The sequence below is a fragment of the Pteropus vampyrus genome, unplaced genomic scaffold, assembly GCF_000151845.1.
Source record: "Pteropus vampyrus isolate Shadow unplaced genomic scaffold, Pvam_2.0 Scaffold1423, whole genome shotgun sequence".
Classification (NCBI taxonomy): domain Eukaryota; kingdom Metazoa; phylum Chordata; class Mammalia; order Chiroptera; family Pteropodidae; genus Pteropus; species Pteropus vampyrus.
In genome coordinates this window covers 1-26,171 of record NW_011890204.1, presented here as the reverse complement: position 1 = coordinate 26,171, position 26,171 = coordinate 1, and the positions used below count along the sequence as shown (strand labels likewise).

Genomic DNA, 26,171 nt, shown 5'->3' with positions numbered 1-26,171 from the left:
CCTCTGACACATATTTATATAATTTCTCTTCACTGTGAAGTCTCTATTCTTACATAATACCTGAACTCTAATGGCTTTGCCACACTCGTTGCAATTGTAAGGAATCGCTCCAATGTTTTCCAACTGTTGATCTTTGGATAAACATTTTGCCACACATTAATTTTTGTGCTCTCTCTCCAAGATGCATATTCTTATAGCTAGCAAAGAAGAGCTCTAAGTTAAAAATTTGCCATATTCATGGCATGTACAATGATGAACACTTTGGTAAATCCTAAGTTTAACCCGATACCTAAAAACACTGCAACACTCACTACATTTCTAAAGAAACTCACCAGTATGAAGTATCTGCTGGCAAGCTTGAACTTACACTGCAGGCTTTGCCACACTCAATACATTTTAATGTTTCCATGTAGTGTGCATTCTCCGATGAATCACAAGGTGAGATTTGTCATTAAACACCTTGCCACAATCATTATATCTGAAAGGTGTATGGATTCTCTGATGTATATTTAGGCAAATGCACACTAATGTCTTTGTCACACTCATTACATTTGTATGGTTTCTCTCTACTATGAATTATCGGACGACTAGGTAGGCTTGCATGTACACTAAAGGGTTAGTGTACATGCAAGCCTACCTACATTGGTAAGGTACACTACATTGGTAAGGTTTCTCTCCAGTATGGATTCTCTGATGTTACCTCACTACATTGGTAAGGCTTCTCTCCAGTATGGATTCTCTGATGTTTAGTTAGGCTTGCACGGACAATATAGGCTTTGCCACACTCATTACATTTGTATGGTTTCTCTCCATGAGTTATCTGATGGTAAGCTAGGCTTGCACGCAAACTATAGGCTTTGCCACACTCACTACATTTGTAAGGTTTCTCCCCAGTATGGATTCTCTGATGTGTACTTAGGCTTGAATGGGCACTAAAGTCTTTACCACATTCATTACATTTGTAAGGTTTCCCCACAGTATGAATTAACTGATGACTAGTTAGGCTTGCACGAACACTATAGGCTTTGCCACACTCATTGCATTTGTACGGTTTCTCTCTATGAGTTAACTGATGATAAGCTAGGCTTGCACGCAAACTATAGGCTTTGCCACACTCGCTACATTTGTAAGGTTTCTCCCCAGTATGGATTCTTTGATGTTTACTTAGGCTCGAGTGGGCACTAAAGTCTTTGCCACACTCATTACATTTGTATGGTTTCTCTTGACTATGAATTACCTGATGACTTGTCAGGCTTCCATACACACTAAAAGATTTGCCACACTCATTACATTTATAAGGTTTCACTCCAGTATGGATTCTCTGATGTCTAGTTAGGCTTGAATGAGAACTAAAGTCTTTGTCACACTCATTACATTTGTAAGGTTTCTCACCAGTATGGATTCTCCGATGTGTAGTTATGCTTGAATACGAACTAAAGTCTTTGCCACATTCATTACATTTGTATGGTTTCTTTCCAGTATGCAATCTCTGATGTCCAGTTAGCCTTGCATGAAAAATAAAAGCTTTGCCACACTCATTACATTTGTAAGGTTTCTCTCTAGTATGGATTCTCTGATGTCTAGTTAGGCTTGAATGCACACTAAACTCTTTGCCACACTCATTACATTTGTAAGGTTTCTCTCCAGAATGGATTCTCTGATGAGACGTTAGGCTTGAACGTAGCATAAAGGATTTGCCACACTCATTACATTTGTAAGGTTTCTCTCCAGTATGAATTATCTGATGACAATTTAGGCTTGCACGCACACTAAAGTCTTTGCCGCACTCATTACATTTGTAAGGTTTCTCTCCAGTATGCAATCTCTGATGTACTCTTAGGTTTGAATGCACTATAAAGGCTTTCCCACACTCATTACATTTGTAGGGTTTCTTTCCAGTATGAACCAACTGATGGCAACTGAGGCTTGAACGCACCCTAAAGGCTTTGCCACACTCATTACATTTGTAAGGTTTCTCTCCAGTATGGATTCTCTGATGTATAGTTAGTCTTTTTCGTAAACTGAAGGCTTTGCCACACTCACCGCATTTGTAAGGTTTCATTCCAGTATGTACTGACTGATGGTAACTGAGGATTGAAGGCATCATAAAGGCTTTGCCACACTCATTACATTTGTAAGGTTTCTCTCCAGTATGGATTCTCTGATGTATAGTTAGTCTTTTTCGCAAACTGAAGGCTTTGCCACACTCACTGCATTTATAAGGTTTCATTCCAGTATGTACTGACTGATGGCAACTGAGGCTTGAACGCACCCTAAAGGCTTTCCCACACTCATTACATTTGTAAGGCTTCTTTCCACTATGTAATGACTGATGGTCACTGAAGCTTGAAAGCAACCTAAAGGCTTTGCCACATTCAGTACATTTGTAAGGTTTCTCTCCAGTATGGATTCTCTGATGTATAGTTAGGCTTGAATGTGCACTATAATATTTGCCACACTCATTACATTTGTAATGTTTCTCTCCACTATGAATTACATAATGACTAGTTAGCCTTGCACGTACCCTATAGGCTTTGCCACAGTCAGTACATTTGTAAGGTTTCTCTCCAGTATGAATTCTCTGATGTACAGTTAGGCTTGAACGTGCTCTAAAGTCTTTACCACACTCATTACATTTGTAAGGTTTCTCTCCAGTATGAATTCTCTGATGTACAGTTAGGCTTGAATGTGTACTAAAGTCTTTCTTACACTCACTACATTTGTAAGAATTCTTCCTGCATGCTTTCAGGTCTTTTGTCAGTATTGAGGGATGCCTAGAATCATTCCTATAAACAGTACAAATGGTGGATTGGATACTAGGAAAAACTCTCTGAAGTGGACAGATGGAGGAATTATTGTTTAAAGGCTTCTCGACTGGATTACATTCATCAATGTTCCCTTCAGCCTGAAGTATCTCACTATCAGCCCGATGTAACTGAAACCTCAGTCCAGGCCTGTTTTCAATAGGCTCATTTCCAGCATGCTCGCTACCATGTTCTCTTCTCTCAGTGAGATATTTTTTAGGAGTTACAGGTGTTACTTTGGGATTACTTTCATTATTTCTCTGCTGACAAGCAAAATCATGGATATCTTCCTGGATTTCCCGGAAGTAAAAATCTTGGATTACATGTCTTTCATTTTCACGTCTTCCAAACACCACTGTCTGGAATGCTCCTACTGTATTACTAGGTTTTGTTGATTTTAATTTCTTGATTACATATGGAGAGATATCTACAAGAAATTAAAAGTACATATTTACCCAATTAATTCATTTCTAAATGTTTCATGTTGAAATCTAATATTACACTAAAAGTAAAGTTATACTGAACATAGTTATGAAACTTCCCAAACATTACCCTCAAACTTCTAAAATAATAAAGAAACAGGATTCTTTACAAAAAAATAGTTGTCACATGCAAATTATAAGAGTAGCCTAGTTTCAGTAAGCCTATGATAAAAAACACTCATATCGTGCAAACTTATGTTAGCTTTCAAGTGTAGGGTATTTCTCCAACAAGATTCCAAAATACATATCATTTGTTAGCAACCATATTGCGATCTCATAACTACAGGAAAACATACATTATATGTATGTTGAACATACATATTGAACATAAGTACTAAAGATAATATAATGTAATGGTAAAAAAAATCTAAAACAAAATTATCTAAAGAATAATCTAAATAAAGAGAAGTCTAGTGATATCGGAACCTGGCGGAGTCAGAGACATCCCCAGATCTCTCCCTTGAAACAATAAGCTGAACATCTAAACCTCAACAAAAAACACTCAAAGTATACACCAGCACATATGAGCATGGGACCTGTGCATAAGAGCTAGCACAGATCAGAACCCCAGGTGTCAGGTGGTGGACTGGGAAAAACAAAGAAGCTGCCTCTTGCAGCCAGAGCTCCCTGCAGGAGTAAGGGGGAGGGGGAGTAATGTGGCGAAATCCCTGAACAGCCCTGCCTCAGAGTACTGTGAGCTCCACGCTGCCGGCAGCAGGGACCAGTCATCACGGCAGAAAGCAGAGAAGCGAGCACAGCAGAGAAATCACACTTGATTTTTACCAGCTGCGATTGCAAAATCGAGGCTGAGCTGCAGCTCCCAACCCCCAACCCAGAGCATCCTTCCCCCAATACCCTCTAAGACCAACCACTGCAGAGCCCCAAGGAAATCTGAGCAAACGTTCCGAAACTGTCGCTAAAATGGACAGGGACTGAGACTGAGAGTAGTGAGTATGATTAAAAATCTATAAGAAAAAATAGGCATTATTAAGGCTTTATATAAAGCAGAGATCCGAGAGGTTTAGATGCCATCTACTGGAAACCAAAAGAAAAACACCTTCTTTGCAACAGGCTAAAGAGAGACCTTTATATAATAAATCTTATTTCAGGGGGAGGAAAAAAAAAAAAAAAGCAGAATACACTTCCATTAATGCCCAGGCGGAGAAATAGTCCATTAAACACCATGAACAACCAAGGTGACAAGACATCTCAGAAAGAAAGAGAAAAATCTCCAAAACATAAGCTTACAGACATAGAAATATGAGACTTAAATAACAGAAAATTCAGGACAGTATTTCTGAAAAAAATTCAGTGAGTTCCAAAATGAGTTATACCAACAACATACATAAATCGATTAATGTGATACACCACATAAACAAATTAAATAATAAGAATCATATGATCATATCAATAGATGCGGAAAAAACCTTTGACAAGATACAGCATCGATTTATGATCAAAATGCTTCAAAAATATCAATATAAAAGGAAAGTACCTTAACATAATAAAGGCCGTCTATGACAAACCAACATTATACTTAATGGTGAAAAACTAAAAACGTTCCTCCTAAGATCAGGAACAAAGCAAGGCTGTCCACTATCGCCACTGTTATTTAATATAAGATTAGAGGTCCTAGAGAGTGCAATCAGGCAGGGAAAAGACATAAATGGCATCCAAAGAGGAAATGAAGAAGTCAAACTGTTACTATTTGCGGATGACATGATTCTCTATTTAGAAAACCCTAAAGACTCCACAAGAACACTACTAGAAACAATAAACAAATACAGTAACATTTCTGGATACGAAATCAATGTTCAAAAACCCATAATGTTCTTATATTCTAATAATGAAGTATCAGAAAAAGTAGAAAAAATAATTCCTTTTGCAATTGCAACAAAAAGACTAAAATACCTAGAAATAAATCTAACAAAACATGTGAAAGACCTATATGATAAAAACTATAAGACCCTATTAAACGAAATCTAAGAAGATACAAATAAATGGATAGATATTCCCTGTTCTTGGATTAGAATAATCAACATAGTTAAAATGACCTTATTACCTAAAGCATTGTACAGATTTAATGCAATCCCCATCAAAATCCCATCGGCATTTTTTAAATAGAACAAAAAATCATCAGATTTGTATGGAAGCACAAAGACCACGAAATGTCAAAGCCATCCTGAGGAAAAAAAATGAAGCTGGAGGCATCACTCTGCCCAACTTCAAATTATATTACAAAGCGACAATAATTAAAACAGCATGGTATTGGCAGCAAAACAGACACACTGACCAGTGGAACAGAATCGAGAGTCCAGAAGTAAAGCCATTGTTTATATGGACAAATAATTGTTGACAAAAAAGCCAAAAACTTACAGTGGAAAAAGGAAAGCCTCTTCAGTAAATGGTGCTCGGAAAACTGGAAAGCGAATGAAACTAGACTGTTGTCTATCACCACACACAATAATTAACTCAAAATGGATTAACGACCTGAATATAAGACCTGAAAGAATAAAATGCATAGAGGAAAATATAGCAACTAAACTCAAGGACCTTGGACTTAAAGAAGATTTTATGAATTTGACCTCAAAGGCAAGGGAAGTAAAAGCAAAAATAAATGAATGGGACTACATCGAACTAAAAAGTTTCTGCACAGCAAAAGAAACCGTCAACAAGATAAAGAGACAACCATCCGAATGGGAAAATATATTTGCAAGCAACGCCTCCGATAAGGGCCTAATATCTAAAATATACAAAGAACTCATACAACTCAATAACAATAACAACAACAACAACAACAACAACAAAACGATCCAATCAAAATATGAGCAGAGGACCTGAACAGATACTTCTCCCTAGAGGACACACAAATGGCCTACAAACATATGAAAAGATGTTCAATATCGCTAGCTATTAGGGAAATGCAAATCAAAACCACAATAAGATACCATCTCATACCTGTTAGAATAGCTGTTAGCAACAGGACAAGTAATAACAAATGTTGGAGAGGATGTGGAGAAAAAGGAACCCTCATACACTGCTGGTGGCACTGCAAATTGGTACAGCCACTATGGAAAACAGTATGGAGCTTCCTCAAAAAACTAAGAATTGATCTACCATATGATCCAGCAATCCCTCTACTGGATATTTACCCCAAAGACTTGAAAACTCATATCCGAAATGATATTTGTACACCGATGATCATAGTGGCATTATTTACAGTGGCCAGCACATGGAAGCAACTGAAGTGTCCTACGATAGATGATTGGCTAAAGAAGCTGTGGTACATATATACAATGGAATATTACTCAGCCATAAGAACAGATGAAATACTGTCATTTGCGAGAACATGGATGGACCTTGAGATAATCATGCTATGTGAAATAAGCCAAACAGAAAAAGTTGAAAACCATATGACATCACTTATATGTTGGATATAAACCTAAAAGCAACAAATGAACAGGACAAACAAACAGAGACTCATGGGCATGGACAATAGACTAGTGCGGGGAGCGGGGGGTAGCTGGGGTAAAAGGAGACAAATATGTGGTGACAGAAAGAATCTAACTATGGGAGGTGAACACACAGTGTAAACATATATATATATGCCTTACTGTTAAAATGTACACCTGAATCTTATTGGATTTTGTTAACCAATGTCACCATAAAAAAATAAATAAGTAAACTAATAAAAAATAATAACAAATAAAAAACATATACATCATAAAAATACATAGTAGTCTAAAATTATACAATAAATATACCATTAAGAAAATTAAAGCATCAAGACATGTTTAGAAAACAAAACTAAGTATCGTCATAAAACTATACCCACGATAACTGGCATTTGAGAACATCAACAAGTGATGCATGGTAGTTACATTGCATAATAAATGTGAAAGACCATCATCTGTCTGTCACAATGAAAGTTAATAAAAAAAAAAAGGATTCTAAGAACCAATGAAAAAAGAGACAGTGAATAATAATTACCCAAATTACAGAAAGTGAGCTCTCTCGAACTCTAAACATTCCCGTTATAAAGAAAGGATTTCTGTTCTAGAAAGAGCCCACAGATGAGAACTAGAAATTACATGGGCATCGCTGACTTCTACATAACACGTCAGAAAAAGACACAACATTATAAAGAATATTAGAAGGAGCCAAAACTCACTATTGGGATTTTATGACTGTTCTATAACAGTCGATCCATAAAGCGATTCCCTATGTATACAGGGCCGTTTACTCATCCAGTACACAGGCCAACAATATATGTAATACAGATTCTGTGCCTTGAAAATTGATTAAGGTGCAGGAAGACGTTACAAAAGAAAAACATAGAAAATGATGTAAGCAAAAGAATATCTCATAAGATGCTAGAAAGGTGACATATCTTATTAAACAAAAGTAACTTTTGAGTCTACAGTACAAAACATGCAATATCCTAAGCCATCTAACAACACTAATGTGTTTTAAAAAGCCTTTGGGAAAGTATCAATATACTTTCAAATAACGGCACTAGACTCACAGAATTTATGGACATAGCCCTCATACATATACAAAGTGACTGAAACAAATTTGGAACCAGGACCTACAAACTTAGATGACATGTTCTGAAGCGTGACTGCACACCTAGACAGTACAGACCACAAAGGCTTATAACAAATACCAGGAGTTTAGGAAGAAATATTTCCAAGGACATATGAAACTAAGCTGTGTCACTATGGTAGTGTTGCACAGCCACTGGTCCTGAAAATGGCTTTTGAGTAATCACCCCAAAGATGACTCTTAAAGTAAAAACTCTGAACACATCTAGAACTTGTAAGGACATAGATTAAATAACAAATCAAAAACTACTCAAGAAAGAAATAACAAATGTTACTACAAAATTCTATCTAGCAGTTAAAAATGAAACTAACAGCAATCTTCTTCAAATGCCTCCCAAAAAACCAAAGAGGAGGGAACCTTTTGAAACTCATCCTGGAAGGCCAGAGTTGCCCTAATAGTAAAGTGAGTCAAAGATAATACAAGAATAGCACAGACTAGTATCACCGATGAATAATAATAATAATAAAATTATTAATAAAAGCACAAACCAAGTAAAGTAATACACTCAAAGGACTGTCTACCATAACTAAGGGGAGTATGTCCTTGGAATGCAAGGTACTTTCCACATATAAAAATCATTCAATGTAATATTGCACAGTAAAAGAATAAATGAAAAAAGACACAGAACCACTTCAACTGATGCAGCAAAAAAAGCATTTGAGATAAGTTAGCCTGTCATAATAAATAAAAAACCTCAATGAATTTAAAAATAAACATCAAGTCCATTAACATAAAAGAGGACCTATATGACAAGCTCATAGCTAATACCATACTGGTGAAAGACTAAAAAAAGCCCTTCCTCTAACATCAGGAATAAGACAAAGATGCCTACTCCCAATATTTCTACAACAAATGGTACTGGAAGTTCTCACCAGAACAAGTAGGCAAGAAAAATACATAAAAGTTGAAGATATGAAATCAAAATGCAAATATCAATTTGACTTTTATACATTATCAAAGAACAATCCTCTGAACAATTCCATTACAATATCAACTAATAATATGACAAAAAAATGAAATTAAATAGAAATAAAATAATAACAATATAAGGTAAAATAAAATCCTTAGGCAAGAAGGGGAAGATTTGTGTATTCTGAATGAAAAATAATACTGGAAAAATGTACACAAGACATAATAAATGCAAAGATATTCCACGTTTATGGACTGGAAGACAATATTGTCAAGGTATCAATACTAGCCAAAGCCCATCAACAGATTCAAAGTAATAACTAGGAAATTTACAACAGCATTTTTTGAAGAAATACAGAAGTCCATCCTAAGTTTCAAATGGAATCTCAGAACTCTCTAATTGAAACAACAAACTTAAAAATAAAAATCAAGGACGTACAGCTCCATATTTCAAAACTTGTACTGCAATAAAGACAAAGAACAGTAGAATAGAATAGAAGAGTCAAAAATAAACTGAGGTAGATTATATTCCACAGGGTTGTCAACACCACTCAATGGAAAAAAAAAAAAAAAAACCAGGCTATTCAACCAAAGGTGTTGAGAAAACACGATATAAATATAAAAAGAATAAACTTGTAATAATTCCTTACACCGCATGGAAAAACTCAATATAAGACTGAAAGCTATAAAACTCCTAGAAGAAAACATAGGATAACTTACATTGGATCCAACAATGATTTATTATGAGATGAGATGACACCAAAAGTATAGGCAACCAGAGTAAATACAGATAAATTGAACTATGTTAAAATTATAAACTACTGTGCAGCAAAGGACACACTCAACTGAGTGAAAAGCCAAACCCTAGAATAGGAGAACATAACATTTTACTGACTACACATCACTGATTTGAGAAAGGATAAAGGCAAAGACAGCCAGATGAAGACATGCATTGGGAAGCCTATGGCAGAAGGGCCAGAAGCTCCCATGCCCCTCCCAGCATTCCACTCTCCCCAGTCACCACAGGTTCACTAATCTGGAACACTCTCATTTTGGGTTTTAGGGAGGTCTCATTAAATAGGGCATTGGTGATTAAACTCAATCTCGCCTTTCTCCCTTCCCAAAAGGTCAGGGTCCAAACCTCTAATTACATGGTTGGCTCCCCTGACAACTAGCCTTCCCGTCGCTGGGTATTTCCAAAAGTCACTTCACTCACATACACAGTTGTGACTGAAAGGGGCTGGTTATAAATAAGACCACAATTTCACCTTTAAAATCCTGAAGAGACTGCAGGAACCGAGGACAAGAGGCCACGTGTTTTAAGAGGAGATTCCCCATTGCTCCTATCACTGAGGGAATTCCAAGCCTTTGGAGCCGGAGTCAGAAATGGGGACAAAGACCACGTATATATTTATGATCATAAATCACAGTATCAATAACTTCTACACTCAATATCAACAACCCCACACATCTCAATTAAAAGTGGGCAAAGAACGTGAGTAATTTCTCTAGAGATGACGTACATGTGGAGACGTTGAGTATATCTAATAATCAGGAAACGTACATCTCAACCACTATATCATCACATATCCATTATGATGACTACTATCAAAAAATTGAAATACAAATCAGAGAGGATAAAAAAAATCGGAATTCTTATGCACCACTGTTCTAAAGGTAAAATACTGTAGCTGCTAATAAACCCAGTATGGTGGGGCTCTGAAAAGCAAACATTGAATTACCATCCCCTATAGACTAAACGTGGTGACTCTTAAAGTTCCAATGCTGAAATTCCCCAAATGACAATGGTGAGCCTATGGGAGGCAACTGGGTCAGGAGGGCAGATCTCTCCTGAGGAGCAGTAGTGCCCACGTGCACTCTACATGGCTTCGGATGGAAAAACATGAAAAAAAAATTGTCTTCATGTGTATGTTTAAAACTGCAATTTCCAGAACTTTAGAAACTTTGCAGGTGTTATAAAGAACTGTGGGAAAGAAGTTTCTAAAATGAAAGAAATCAGGTAACTTTCACAATACGACAATGAAATACAACAATGAAATATTTAAAAATTAATACAGTAGAACAAAGTGGACATGATGGTTCCACATAGGGTGAGTAAAATTAGAAAAGAAAAGTTATACCAAAACATTAAAATGCAATGAAACTTACAAATCAACAAATTATAGAAAGAAAATTGAAAACATTCTATAGAAAAACTAATGATTCTTATACAACTAAAACAAATTTAATGCTATGCCTGGGATTAAGTATGTGACATAAAAATTATACACATAGTCTCAAGGTATTGCAAATTCTCAAATTAAAACTTGTACTGAATTCAATCAAAAAAAAGAGTAACTTAATATGAGGTACTAAGGCAGGCAAAAAGTAGTAAAAATATCTTTTCAAAATATTCTGAAACAAGTTGAGGATTTACAGTAAAAGGCTGATGAGCTATACTCACCACACTAAAGAAGGAAATACCATCATATATATCAAATAATGTCCATTCCCCAATTCTTCCCTCACACACAGTAAATATAAAACACTAGAGAATACAAAACTGATGACTAAATAAAACTCAGGTTCATTTATAAAGCATGAAAATGTGCAAGAAGAAAGGAGAGTTGAGTTAAACAAAAACAAATGACAGTGACTTTATTGAGGCACCATTCAACTTCCTAAGCTCCCTCAATAAGAACCTTCAAAATTGTACTTGCTGAGGCAGCATGCAAAACTGCCCACACAGAGAATGCGAACCATGGCGTGGACAAAAGTTTAGTCAGTAGCCTCAAGGATAGGAGGCTGTGAACTTGAACAATGTTCTCCCTACTTAGTACATGTGTGTACATGATCCACGTTATAGAGTTCTGGACAGACATTTACTGACACTCCTCCAACAAGAAAGAAAAGTGAAAACACTTATCAGTCCAGGTGTCGGGACACTTTCTATGTCGGTGTCCTGAGACATGCTGAACGCTCTACCAGGCAGCTCCAAGTGCTGCTTCCGTCTGTAGCAGGATAATATGAAACATGAGTCAAAGTATCTCCGTCAAGAATTTTCTATGACCAAGGACACTCACTCCACAGGAGAACCCACCAGTTGTCCATCCCCTAAAAGTCAATGACACCAGCAAAAAAAAAAAAAGACAGTGAAGTATCAAACCCCAGCAATGTGTAGTTCAAGGGCAAAGTTCAGAGGCAAACCATGTGAACTACAGAGAATATGAAATCTGGAAGAGTCTATATTTTCAGACGAGGTCCCATGGTGCAGAGAGAGAGGTATAAGGAATGGGGTCAGACACTGCAGGATCATCAAGAGACCATGCATGCCACCAGACACTACACTACAAACCTGGGAGTTTGAAATACACATCTTGTAGAGGACTGGAGAACGAATGGTCTCTCTCTGTCCACTGTCTCTAGAGATTTCCTAATAACGATTACAGAAGATCCTACCCACCTCCCTGAGACACAAACCTCTGAAGTGGCAAGAAAAAGAAGAGAAAAAATGTGTGAGGGTCTAGAACAGGTTGACAGAGCATCAGCGAGTACAGCCTAGAGCGCCAGATGGAATGAACAGAGAGATAGTACAACCTCTCTTCTGATCAGTCCTTCCAACCGCAGGAAACGGCAATGGGACAGTCCAAGGTGGGAGGACTGCAAAGCCTAGGCTCTGTTCTGTATGGGCTGAGAACCAAGCATTTGATGGAACCCAGTCTAGAGGGAGACACCAGGTGGACAGAGACCGGTGACACCGCCAGCCCCATGCTCCCGAACTCAAGGAGCCAAAGATGTCATGCTGGCCACAGAACAGTGTTAGGATAACCATAAAGATTCTGTCTTTGTGTCTGTTGGAACTGTAGTCCCATTGAGGGTGAAAAAATAAATTTTAACCTTGATGGATAGATGGGTAAGTTGGAAAGAAGAAAAATTACCTTTGAGGATTCCCCAGAAATAAACTTCTGCTTGCCCAAAGAACTTTCACACTTGGGACGCATTTGCAAACACGATGAAGGCTGCAGCCTCCTCTCTCTCCTCTCTCTTCCTAAGCTCTTACCTGTGTTCACACCTTCGATACATTCCCACCAATTTGGTTTTTGTGCTATTTTCAACTCGCTCTCCAGAGTCCAGGGCGCTTTCCCTTGCTCCAAAATGGAGACAATATACAGATCAGGAACAGAAATTCCTGCACATAAGAAGAAAGGAGCATGAAGACCTGTAGTTCTGCCAGAATCCCTGATCTCTGGTCAACTGAGGAATGAGGATAGTACAGATGGCTCGAGAAACATAGCGGCTCCTCGCCTCCTTTTGTGCATATGGACCTATGTCATATGCAGAGAGCGAGCTCTTTTCCAAAAGCTACTAATATCAATACATGGGAATGGAAAACAAATTAGCTATTTTAAGGTTGCCAAAGGGCTTTATAAAAATTAAGCTCAAGAATGACCACTGATGTATCACAAAGTGGGCAGATCATCTAAAGAAAGGGCAAAGTTAAAGTCCTAATGCCACCTTATGAAGTTTTTTCATGTCCTAGTAAACAGAGCTTCAAGCTCAGTCACGCAAGGCAGAGGCTCCCAAGAAGCACCCAACAGAAAATGAAGAGACATGCAGGCAGATCCTTACTCTGGAGGGAAGTCATCCTCACCCAAGAATAGCAAGTTCTGGTAGCTCTCCAACATCACCTCCCTGTAAAAGGCCCGCTGAGCTGGGGCCAGGCATTCCCACTCCTCCTGAGAGAATTCTACGAACACATCGCTGAGTGTCAACCGTCCCTGAAAGAAAACACATTTCAACAGAGAGAAATGGTGACAGTTCTTACCTTCACACAGAATGACAGTAACATCAATTCAGGTGGAGTGTTCTTACAGATCCGTGTCAGATATTTCTGAGTAAATTAAGTGTCCATAATGTTGGTTTCTATTATTTTCCCGTAAAAAGTTACTACAGTCTATAATCAGGGAGGGCCTCTCATTTGGCGGACAATACATGAAATTACAATTAAAATTCACCACTGAGCTGTCTATACAGAAGATTAGATGTTCTACACACTGAATATTTAGTGTCTAGATGAGCTAGAGGATGGATGACCAGTGTCGTCAGAGATGATGAAGTCCACATTATCTTTTAAAAAATTCAGACTCTTAAATTGTGATGACAAATATAAGCATGATGAAAAGTTTTAGAACACATCCTATGTGCATTAGTCTAAATGCTTTACATGTTTTAACTTGTTATCAATATAACAGCTCACTGCAGAAAAACCTGTTCTCATCTTACGGAGGAGAAAATGTGTCACAGACATTCTAAAAAACTCAACTCAGCTCAAAATCTAAGATCTGATCAAGCAAACACCTGAACTCAGGTGCTGGGGTTTAGACCAAAACTAAAAAAAATAAAACAATTATATAATAGAAAAGACCTCAGAAGTACACCAACAAAGCTTTCTGAGAAAACCTGAAACAGCTTCAAGGTTAACAACACTAAGATGCACATTAAGGTCATCACATTTGCATGTGTGCACATGCACATAACATGATATTATTTTTACATCTAGTTAAATCATTAACATTAAAGCGCAGAATAAAACTGAGATCATGAAATATGCTAAAGATATCATAATCACTAAAAAAATATAAAACTTAAGAAATGATATCTTTTATAAAAACATACTTTTATAAGAACCATCCATGCATGCATGTATACACATATAAACAAACCAATTAACTGAAGACTTGTCTCTTGACGTATTTTTGGATAACTTTATATATTGTCATTTTTATTCATGTGTATTTGAGCATTTCATCAATAAAAAAGTATCAGTCGTACTTATTTTCATTTTTGAAGAATGTATGGTAAAGGACACTAGTAAAAACATTATACAAAACTGAAAATGTAGACTACTTAACTATAATTTCTATAAAGTACTTATTGAACCCTATACATACAATTTTATCCATTTACATTTAGACATGGAGGCTTTAACAAAAGCCAAATAGTGTATTGTTTTATTCTACTCATAAAACAAGGATTCGAGATTTTAAGAATTATTAGTGTTATACATCAATTTAACAGATTAAGATTTCAAAAATTCTCATATTTCTGGGCACTTGAAAAAAATTCTTGGATAAACAGAAATCAGAACAAAAATGAAATTGGAGAAAAACCTGTTATTAACCAGGAACATTTTGCCAAATATTTGGGACAGCAGAATAACAATGGATGCATTTTCACTGAAATTACAGTAAAGAAAGGGGGCCAACCAGAGCTCCTGCCTCAACAGAGACCAAAAAAATAGAGAAACAGAGGAAAAAATAGATTGATTGGGACAGAGAGTGAAAGAGCTTCAACTGTGAAAATTCACAAATCGAAGGATAGAGATTGGCTAATAATAAAAGAAGGAAACAAGACATTCCATTCAAACTATATCCTAGAGAGAGCAAAGGTGGCTATATTCCACCTCTGGATATAAGATAAAAGACTATAAGACAAAAACTGACCACAGGCAAAGGACATTATGACATAAAAGGGTCCTTTCACCAAAAGGTTCTAACAATTATAACTAGAGGTGCACATAACATTAGAGTTTCCAAATATATGAGGTAAATGTTAACAGAAATGCAGCAAGAAATAAGCACCAGCACAGTAATTGTATGAGCATCAGTATTTCAGTTTTAGTCATAGATACAACAACCAAACACAAGACACATAAGGAAACAGAAAACTTGATAACCTCACAGAGTGATGGAGTGTAACAGACATATACAGAACACTCCACAAACACCAGCAGAAAACACATATTTCTCAAGCACACATGAAACATTCTATTTGACCAACCACAAGATTACCACAAATATGAAAAACTATTTACAAATTGCAATCCTAAAAAATATCTTCTGTAACCACAAGGAAATGACAATAGAAACAAAGAGATGAAAGATCCACAAAATGTGGAAAGTAAACAAGTCTTCTTAAACACCCAATAATTCAAATAAAACAGAACTTTTTTAAAATCTGGATGAAATAACAATGAAAATACAACAGACTAAAGTTTATAAGATGCAGGGTGTGGCTCCATAGTGTAGTGGTTAGCACTTTTGCTTTACACGCAGAAGGTCCTGGGTTTGTGCCCCAGATAGAGCCACGGACCATACCTCGGGTGTGCCAGGCCCTGGCTGTGTCAGGCCCCAGGTGAGCCAGGCCCCAGGGGCGCACCCCGAGTGTGTGGGAGGAGACACCTCGCCTTCAGAGATCCAGTTCTTAAGGGAAGATGGCAACATCCATAGGTCAGGGGTGGAAGTAGAGGGGAAGGAATTAAAGAAGGGGAAAAAAAAAGTTTACAAGATGCAGTGATAGCAGCACTGAGAGGCGCAATGTGATAAGTATTAACGTAAAAAATAGAAACAAGCTCAAATCTGGGATGGACTTTTACCTCAAAAAAAAAGTAAATCTTATTTTAGTAGAAGGAAAGAAGTCAATAAGGTTAGAACAGAGGTAAATAAAAGAGACTAGAAAGTCAATATAAACATAATCAAACTAAGAAATGGTTTTTTTTTTGAGTACAGTAACAAATTTACAAACCCCTACCTACACTAAGAAAAGTGAGAAGATTCAAATAAATTACATCAGAAAGGAAACAGGGACCACAAAACTGATGTCACAGAAAAATTTTTTATTGATTTTGAGAGGGTAATAAAAACAATCATACAAAAATATTACATAGCCTAGAAGACAATGAGTAAATCCTAATAACTAATATACAAGAACTAATCATAAAAAAATTGAAAACGTGAATCAAATGATAACTAGAGAAATTCAAGCACAATTCAAAAACATGCAACAAAAAATACAAACCCAAAACAGACGGCTTCACAGCTAAATACTACCAAACACTGATAGAAAAATAACAATCCAGATAAACACCTTCAAAAAAATTCAAGAATGAACACTTGAAAACTCATTGATTTGAGAGCAAACCCGAGAAAAACATAGCAAAGAAAAAAAAAAAATTCAGGCTAATATCCCTGATCAGTACTGATGCAAAAACAAAATACTAGTAAAACAAATTCAACAGCACGTTAAAACAATTATGCATCATGACCAAGTGAAATTTATTCCTATAAGGCAAGAAAGTTTCAACATACAAAAATCAGTCAAATAACCCACATTAAGAAAATAAACACACAAAAAAACATGATCTCAACTAATCCAGAGGAAGCATTTAATTATATTCAACAATCTTTTAAGAAACTACTAGTAGTAAACTGCCTTGACATAATAAAAGCCATATTTGAAAAGAACACAGCTATTCATATTCAATGTTGAACATCTGAAAGCTTTAGCTCCAAAATGTGGAAAAAGGCAAGGATGCATATTTGCAGCACTACGACTCAACAAAGTATGAGTTCTAGTCAGAGTATTTAGACAAGAAAAAAAAACTAAAGACATCCAAACTGAAAAGAAGTAAAATTCTCTTTTCCAGACAAAATAAGCTTACATATAGAAAACTATAGATTATCCACACAAAAATGTTAAGTGGATAACTATTTTAGATAAGTTGCAATGAACAATCTAAAAAAAAATTTTTTTAAATCCAATTTATAGTTGCATCATAAATGATGACATATGTAGGAATAAACATAGTCAAGAAAGTGAAGGACTTATTAACTGAAAATTATAGAACATTAGGATTCAAAGGAGGTATAGATAAATAGAAAGATATCCATTAGTCATGGATTGACAGACTTACTTAATATTGTTGAAATATCCATTTTACCAAAAGCATTCTACAGCTTTGATGGATTCTCTATCAAAATTCCAAATGCAATGTTGGAAGAAATAGCAAAAGGCACACTGGAATCAAGCAAAAAAAAAAAAAGATACAGAAGAAACAAACCAATCTGGAAATAAAAGTCAAAGGCTTCACTTTTTAGATTAAAAAATATATTACAAAGCAAGAGTAATCAGGTTAGTGAAACACTGGCATGACTCCATATACATGAACCAATGGAACAAAAGAGAATGCCCTGAAATAAACTCCTGCATATATATCAAATGATTTTCAACAAGAACGACCAAGACTGCACCAAAGAAAGGTCAGTCCATTCAACAAACTGTGCAAGGAAAACTGAGTATTTACATGCAAAAGAATAAAGCTGGAAACTTAGCTGCATCAAACAACTTCTATAGGTCCAAGGATACAATCCACAGACAGAAAATGCAACCTGAGAAGTGAATGTAAGAAAAACAACCTAAAGAATCATCAACTGTCAGACATTATAGTTCATTTCCTATTTTAAAATGCATGTGTGGTGATAGAACTCTAACTATGGGCGGTGAACACACAATGCAATATATATATATGCCTTACTGTTGAATTGTACACTTGAAACTTACTGGATTTTGTTAACCAATGTCACCATAAAAAAAAAAAAAATTACAGAATAAAACACCCTCTGTCACCGATGTCTGTGAACTTTCCACTCCATTCCCAATCATGAAGATTCTGAAAATAGTGATTCACTCCTTTAGCTTCAAATGCATCATAAAAGCAGTCAGAAACTTTTCCAACTATTGGTCCCTTTTCCAGAACTGAGGTATTTGTGCCTAATAATACATGAAGTCTATGTGCATCATCTTTTATCCTAGTTGACATAAAAAGGACTGTGCATCCAGACATGAACAATCCCCTTTGCCCAACTGCACTGATGCAACTGGGCCCACATCCTGTCTCAAATCCAAGAGGTGAAGCTCTGTCCAGGACGATGGCAGTGGAACCTCTTCACAAGTCCCATGTCACTAGGTCACAGTGAGAGTGATTCTAAGTAGAAATGAGAGGGACTAAGGAAGGTCCAGGTTGAGCATTAACAAACAAACATCAGGAAGGACAATTCAGAGTCAGAGAAGATCAGCAAGTTAAAGGGCATTCTGGGAAGGACAGACACAACAATCAACTGAGAATATGACTTTACCTGAGAAAGAGACATCGCTGAACCCCTTTATTTCCTCTTCCTCCACTGTTGGGCTTCTTCCTCAGGCAACAAGTCTTCATAAGTCAATCTAGAAAGTTGAAATATGGCCTTTAACAACATATCCCCTTCCTGTGCCACCACCGATCACACAGGGAAGACCTCAGCAAGTGGAAAACATAGTGTCTGCTGCCCCTGTCACAGGAAGCATTCAGGGACAGTAACTGCTTATCAGAGACCAACAAGTGAGGTTGCCCTCCTGGTCATGCCTTCATATACATTGCAGCGCTGGAAACTTTGGCTAACCCAATACTCTCCCCTAGGTCATGGACCTGGCACCGATCTAACCTGGTGCAGAACAGAGCCCCCTCACATTCACCACACATCTCATACCCAAGTAATGAGGACCCAGAGCCTTGCTTATCCATGATAAAGATAAGTGTCACCTGAAACCCTTTAAATATTATTAGAACTGGGCCCACCCATAATGTTTCACTGACACTTTCCACACCCATAATGTTTCACTGACACTCAGGGGGCACAAAAGATGTCAGTGCAACATGCCTCAGCAATCTAATGGGAAGCACCATGTAGCACCGCCCAGAGGAGGCAAGACTAGCACATCTCCCACCTGCTTTTTCTTTCCCACCTTAATTGAGGCATAATTGACAAAAAACTATGTATATTTAAGGAATACAATATAATCATTTGAAATACATATATAAAATAATTATCACAAATGAATTAATACATCAATCAACTCACAATGACTATTTTTTATGTCTATGTGGTGAGAACACTAGGACTTATCTCTCAGTAAATTTCAAATATGTAATACAGAGTGATTACACATACTCATGATGCAGTACTTTAGATGGTGATGTCTTACTATAAGTTTGTATTGTCTGACCAACATCTCATTTTCTCCACTGCAAGCCCTAGTAACCACCATCCTCTCTAGTTCTGTTTGATTTCTACACAAGGCATACAGCGGGATTCTACTTGTTTCTCTCTGTGGCTCTCTTAACATAACACAATTTTTCTCCACTTTCATCCATATTGTTCATTCCTTTCATTTTTATGGCTGAATCGTATTTCATTGCATGTGTAAATATATGGATCACACTTACGTTCTCCATTCATCTGTCGATACTTTTAGGCTGATTCCACACCTTGCTCTTGTAAATAATTCAGTAATGCTCATGGGAGTGCATACATCTCTTCAAACTATGACTTCATTTCCATTGGATATATACTCTGAAGTGAAACCTCTCCTTCACTACTACGCATTTTCCTCCCCTCTGTGTATCTACTGCCATATCTTATTTCTTTTTTCTATTCTGCTCATTTTGTTCCCCTCTCTTGATGTTTCAAGAATTTGAGCTAAACTGAGAACACATGCTGGGGAGCAAGATCTCAAATGCTCCCTAGAATGACAGTTTGGCTGTTTCTTTTATGCATTTGAAATTAAGAAAGCACATAAGGTAGATTACAAGAAGATGAGCCAAAGCAAGGAAGGGATAGGTTACAGGACAGCTAAGGAGATGATGTGCTCCTCAGATGGTCATGAATGGAGAGACATGACTTCTGGCACATCAAAGGTGTGTTAACCTTGATGCATAAGAATGGAGAAGGTTGACTTGAAAATCTTTCTTTAAAGAAGTCAAAGACCTGGGATGTGACTACCCACCATGACTGCCTAGTTAGGAATTCCTGATTCATTACAGAACACCTTGTTCCTCCAGGGGGCCCCTCTATTTGCTCACCAGCATCTCCCTGGAAATCCCAATTTTCTCTGAACTTCTATGTCACCCCATCCCTTACTTTCACTCTACTACCTCCTAGAAGTCCCTCACTAATTCTTAACATTGGCATCTATTTTCCCCTCTCTGCTCCCTTCACTATCTCTATTTCCCTGACCTGGGCCCCGTTTCTTCTGACCCGCTGGGCCGCACAGAAAGAGTGGGATGAAATAAGATGCCTGCATCCTCGAAGCCCACAGTCCCAATAGGGTGGAATGTGAGACGGAATAACAATGGGTGGCTCAGAACAAGACAAGGTCACCCATCCAAATATAAAGTCAGAAGAAAGGGGATTCAAAGGGGAGGCCTGAGGAAAAGAAGGTCCGGGGCTGAAGGGGAAGCCAGTACGGGAGGGGAGGCTGTCTCAAGAGACGAGTGCCGTCTCCCGAAACACAACACCAGGGAATGGACTCGGCGTCTCCTGGGCCTGGATGGCCGGCGCTTCCCTAGGGATCGCGAGGGCGAGGGCGAGGGCGAGGGCAAGGCCAAGGCTGCGCCGATAATCCACCTCACAGAATGCTGTGAGGGCGCCTGACGGGTGGAGAGGTCCGGGAAGGGTTTAACGAAGGAAAACAGGTGAAAGGCGGGTCTACGTGGACGGAAGACGATGCAGCAGGAAGCAGCCCCTGAGCCATTCCACACGCCAAGTTAAGTGCAGGGACTCCTACGCAGACACCAGAATTTAAAGAGGGAAGGGCCAGCTGCGGGGATGATAAGGTCCACGGCGACCCCTGACCCCTGTATGAAGGCAGAGTAGTGAAACGCAGAGTTAGGCGAGAAAAAAAGAAACTCACGCTGAGCACGGTGACCTCAGCTACTGGATCTCCGCTCCCTTGTCAGCTAAAAAACGTCCCGAGGAAAAGGGCGGGCGCCTTGAGGGCGGTGCCTGGTGAGAGGTCAGGCTGGCGCAGTGGCCCACGGGAAAAGCTAGGAAACGACCGTGGGGCGAGGAGGGAGAGTCCGCCAGCGAGGCCTAAAGGGAGGCCTTGCCTGCGCGCTGACCATGAAGGGGGCGCGGATAATAGGCTTAGGGGCGGGACCAGAGAGGAGCTACAGCTGGAAGGGGCGGGGCCAGAGTTAGATCACGCCTGCTTATTGATCGCGGTGAAAAAACTAAATCCCGCAGAGGTAGAGGCGTGGGAGGGGCGGCGGTCAAACAGCCGGACGCTAGATGAGTGAGAGGCTGATCGTGTGCAGTGTTCGAAACGATTTGAAAAGAAAAGGGTGAAATGCCGTGGTGCTGGCGGGGCTTCATCGTTCCGGGGCTTCGCGCCCAACATTTATTTTACGTATATCTTTAGCCCCTGGTGGGGCTGTCTCCCCGTTTAAAGTTATATCTAGCAGTTTTAAGAAAAAATGTTAGAGTTATGTAAGCCACTTAATGTTGGAAACTACGACGTTTTCCTCCTAAGTTGGAAACGGTTTAATGCAAAACTTATTTTTGCGAGCTGGTTGCATGCAGGTTCTGCTGGTGAAGCTGAGGCAACCCAGCGGGAACTGGATTGTGGCCAAGGGGGGCGGACCCAGGAATATTTCTGCAATTGGAACTAATGTAAGCAGTTAAATTGGCAGTTGTCTGAGGATGGATTATGAACTAGAACGTGAAATAAAGAGTTCTCTTTTAGTAGAATAGGCAAGTTCATACTGACACCAACAAAAGAGCATTTTCTTTTTTAGTGCTCATTCACCGCGGAGGCCAAGACCCAACATTAAACTCGATTCCACCTGCAAGCAGTGTTAAGAATAGGTAAATCCATAGAGATGGAAAGTATATTAGTGGTGTCCAGGGAGTGGGGGAAGGGGAATGGAAGCAACTGATTCGTGCCTAAAGTATTTCCTTAGTGGCTGATAAAAATACAGTAGAACTGGATGTGATATTTGTATCATATTCTGAATGGTATACACTGAATTGCTACTAAATTGTACTTTTAACTTGGCCAACCTTATGTTATTTAAATTTCAGTTAAAAACAAATGGAGAGCTATAAGTTCCTCCAAATTATCTATCATGAATCAGTCAGAACACTTGCTGAACAAGTTAATTTTTGCCTGTCTCCGCCTCTCTGTGTCAAAATAAGAACTCTTTCCCTGTCCACTGGGTGAACTGTGTTTTTCTTTCAGGGACAATTGACGTTCGCAACTGTGGCCAACGGGTTCCCTCAGGAGGAGTGACAATGTCTGGACCCATCACAGAGGGCCTTGAGCAAACATGTCCTGTTGGAGAACTACAAAAAACTTCTGAAAATTGCTGGCTGCATTTGTGTATCTCTGCATTTTCTCTTGTGACTCTTGGAAGCTTCTGATAATCAGTCTCTGGAATCCCTGTTCTTGAGACAGTGATTAAAGCTGTTTTGATTGGGGAGCATAGGCTTCCTCATGTGACCCAGGCTTGGAACGGAAAAAGGTTGCATGATAAAATGATAGTTATTAAGAAATCAGATAACAGGGAAGACTTTCCACTTTGGTGGGCAATATTCTAAGCTCTCCTCTGTAATATTGACAGATTCTGTGAGGGAAATAGATACATTAACCTATTCTAACATGGAGGAATCGGGAACACGGACTTGAAATTCCTCGTGTCCGTTCGTACAAAGCAAAAGGACATTTTGCAGTGAAACAGAAAATGGTTTCCTCATTTTATCGAGGTACCTTAAGTTGTGACGAAACTTTATAAGGTCATGTTTGAAGGCTCCTTAGGATTAGAAATTATAAAGCAGAAAATATATGCCACCTGTTCCCAGTGCTGCTGGGATTTCTTCACCACATTACAGGATCTCCACTACTTTCTTCACAAAGTCGACGGATGAGGCAAGAGCGGAACTTAAAAAATAACTCATCATAAAATTGCTCAGCATGTGCACAGACTCTCCCAGGCCCCAAAGCAATGGAAGAGCAGGCAGACCCCACTGGCACGCACAGGCCAAAGGGAGGATGTTGGCCCCCTCTGGAATGTGACGGACATCACGGAAAAGGTGGAGAGAATCCCTACAGGATGTTAGAACAAGGGACATGTTGAAGAGACATGTCCCTCTGTGACAGCAACAGAAAGGAACATGGGCTTCTCAGATCCTTTCCACTGAAGCAGAGCATCCCAATTGACATTTTAAGGTCTGGTTTCCTCCGTGACATTTGGCCCTCTTATCTGTGTCATCTGCATCCTTCATTCTCACCTACCTGAGTGGATGGACAACGCGAAATAAGTTAGAGCTATTGCTGCTTAGTCTTTCGTTTCTTTGAAAAATTTGCATATCATTTGTGCCGAGATGTCCAGTAGAAATTTAATATACTTGAACATACCTTATTACTATGATTCTTATGAAGTAGAGTATGTCTGTGACATGACTGTGGAAGATAATGGAAGTTTACAGGGACAAAGCCTGATAGATTAAAGCCTCTACTTCAAAAGCCAGTTACCTTGCTTTCTTTTCCCTGGGCAGCAGAGAACAGAAGGCACATGAGACACCATCGGCCATGTGTGCATTGTGGACCATGCAGCCTGGGCTGCAGAGCCAGATGATGGGCTCCTCGGGGTGCAAAAGAGTCTATGAGTTGAAGATGAATGAAGGTCGTCATGTTGAATGTCTTATCATAGAGAATGACTGAAACCACCACGAGAATAACTGCATTCAATGAAGATATAAGTAGCTGCAGATGAAAGTTCAAGTCCTTAGCTGTGGTGTTTAAAACTCTTTCATTGCCTAAGAGGTGTGGCATGCAACATTTTGGAAAGAAAAATGAAGAATTGGTCAAGAAAAATTGATGAAATGATGAAAATAAATTTATTTCACATTAATCACCTCACAATAAATTATGTAAAAAGTACATATTTGAACTTTTAATTGATAAGCAATATTGGAGAGAAGGCTCTGGGACAAAGAACAAAAGTATTCTAGAGAGCTGACCTTGACTCTCATAAGAAGAAAAGAAAACAAGTAGATGAAGACAACCTCGCTGGGCAGGAACGTCAGTAGTAGGGAATCAGAGGTCACAGGCTACAAACCCACAGGTTTTTGGAGGAAAAGTAGACAGAGCCTCTGACCCAGGACAGAACCTGCACCTGGGAAGCTGCCATTTCATCCTCATCCTACTACTACTCTAAGTTGTTTGCTCGCAGGATGGTACGTGAGGAACCATGGCGGCATCTTGAGAATGTGCATCTAGGGGCATCAACACAACCCCTTCACCTGCTTTCACCGCATTCACAAGCAAAAGAACCTTGAAATGCCAAAAAGGCCACCTGCTCCTGTCCATTGTCACAGGAGAGAGTCAGGGACAATGAGATCCTATGTAAAGACCAAACTATGAGCTTTTTTCTTTCCTATCTACCCGTGCTCTCCCTTCCACAGACGTCCAAAGATTCCCACGGCAATGAGAACGAGGGCTGCTCTCTTGGCCCCCCATAGCCCTCTGCACCCTATTACCTGCCCTTGACCAAAGTCTGTTCCCATTTCTCACAAAAGTGTCCAGGAATCCTTCTGCCAATCACTGGCCTCGCCTTAGTATCATCTGGAACAACTCGTTAACACAACGATGATGCTCCACCCAGATCAGTTGTCCAATCTGTGGGGTGTTGGGCTCAGGTGATGTCATGTCTTAAAACTCCTCACATGACGTAGTAGGAACCCACATGGGAACTTTAGCTTGAATGAGCATGCAGATCCCTTGGGATTCAGGGCCCACTCTAAGACTGCACACCTCTGTAGTCTGAAGGGGGCCCATGAAATGACATCTGTAAGTCTTTCTTGGTGGTGCTGATCTTGCTCTCTCAGACCTGTTTCAGCAGCACTTCATTTCTTCCTCTTATTATTGCTTTCTTTTGTTTGCTTTTAGTTTTTCTTTCTGTTTTTTTGTTTTTTTGAAAATGTCCTTATAGAACAAAAGCTAAATATATGTGAATAGTAGGCATACTGAAAGGGAGTGTACAGTAGTGGTCCAGAGGGATTTTTCGTTATAGTGTCTAATCAATTTATTTTTGTAAAAGCGTAGTGTTTTAAAATTATAGATAACTGCTCATCAGTTTTCCAAAGTGAATATATGTTGTACTTTCCTTGTCCGCAATATATGAGAATTCTAATTCCTCCACTTTCTCACTGATGCATAGTGTTACCATAGTTTTGAATTGAGCCATTCTAGAAAAGATAAAGAGCTATCTCAGTATAGTTTCCCTGGTGATTACAACGAATGCATTTTGAATAATGTGATGTATATAACTGGAGAGGGAGAGGGGCAAAAGGGAAGGGGGAGAGGGGAAGGGATGGAAGGAATGGATTCGAATAATATTGTCCCTTAAAAAATTTCATAAGCAACACCATGGATGAACCTTGAGAATATTATCTAAGTGAAATAAGCTAGACACGCAAAGAGAGTGATTGTATGATTTCAATTTTACCTAGAATTTAAAATGTCAAACTCATAAAAGCAAAGAGGAAAATGGTGGTTTCCAGGGTCTGAGGTGGGGAAAATGGACAGACGTTGGTCAAAACGTCTCAAATTTCAGTTATGTAAGATGAATAAGTCTGGGGATCTAATGTACAGTTTGAGGACTATAGATAATGATACCGTGTTGTGTGTTTGAATTTTCTAGGAGAGTAGTTTAATG

The 26,171-nt window shown here is 38.7% G+C and overlaps 1 protein-coding gene across 1 annotated transcript; it reads right to left on the bottom strand.

The window, feature by feature from the left end:
• Nucleotides 1–848: 848 nt before the first annotated feature.
• LOC105310205 (zinc finger protein 665-like) lies at nucleotides 849–21,447 on the bottom strand. Its single transcript, XM_023526621.1, is given in 7 exon segments — nucleotides 849–889; nucleotides 892–2,751; nucleotides 2,818–3,231; nucleotides 12,861–12,989; nucleotides 13,452–13,578; nucleotides 18,775–18,862; nucleotides 21,368–21,447. Coding segments are annotated over 6 exon segments (2,586 nt in total). The 5' UTR covers nucleotides 18,790–18,862; nucleotides 21,368–21,447.
• Between the last annotated feature and the right edge of the window lie 4,724 nt (nucleotides 21,448–26,171).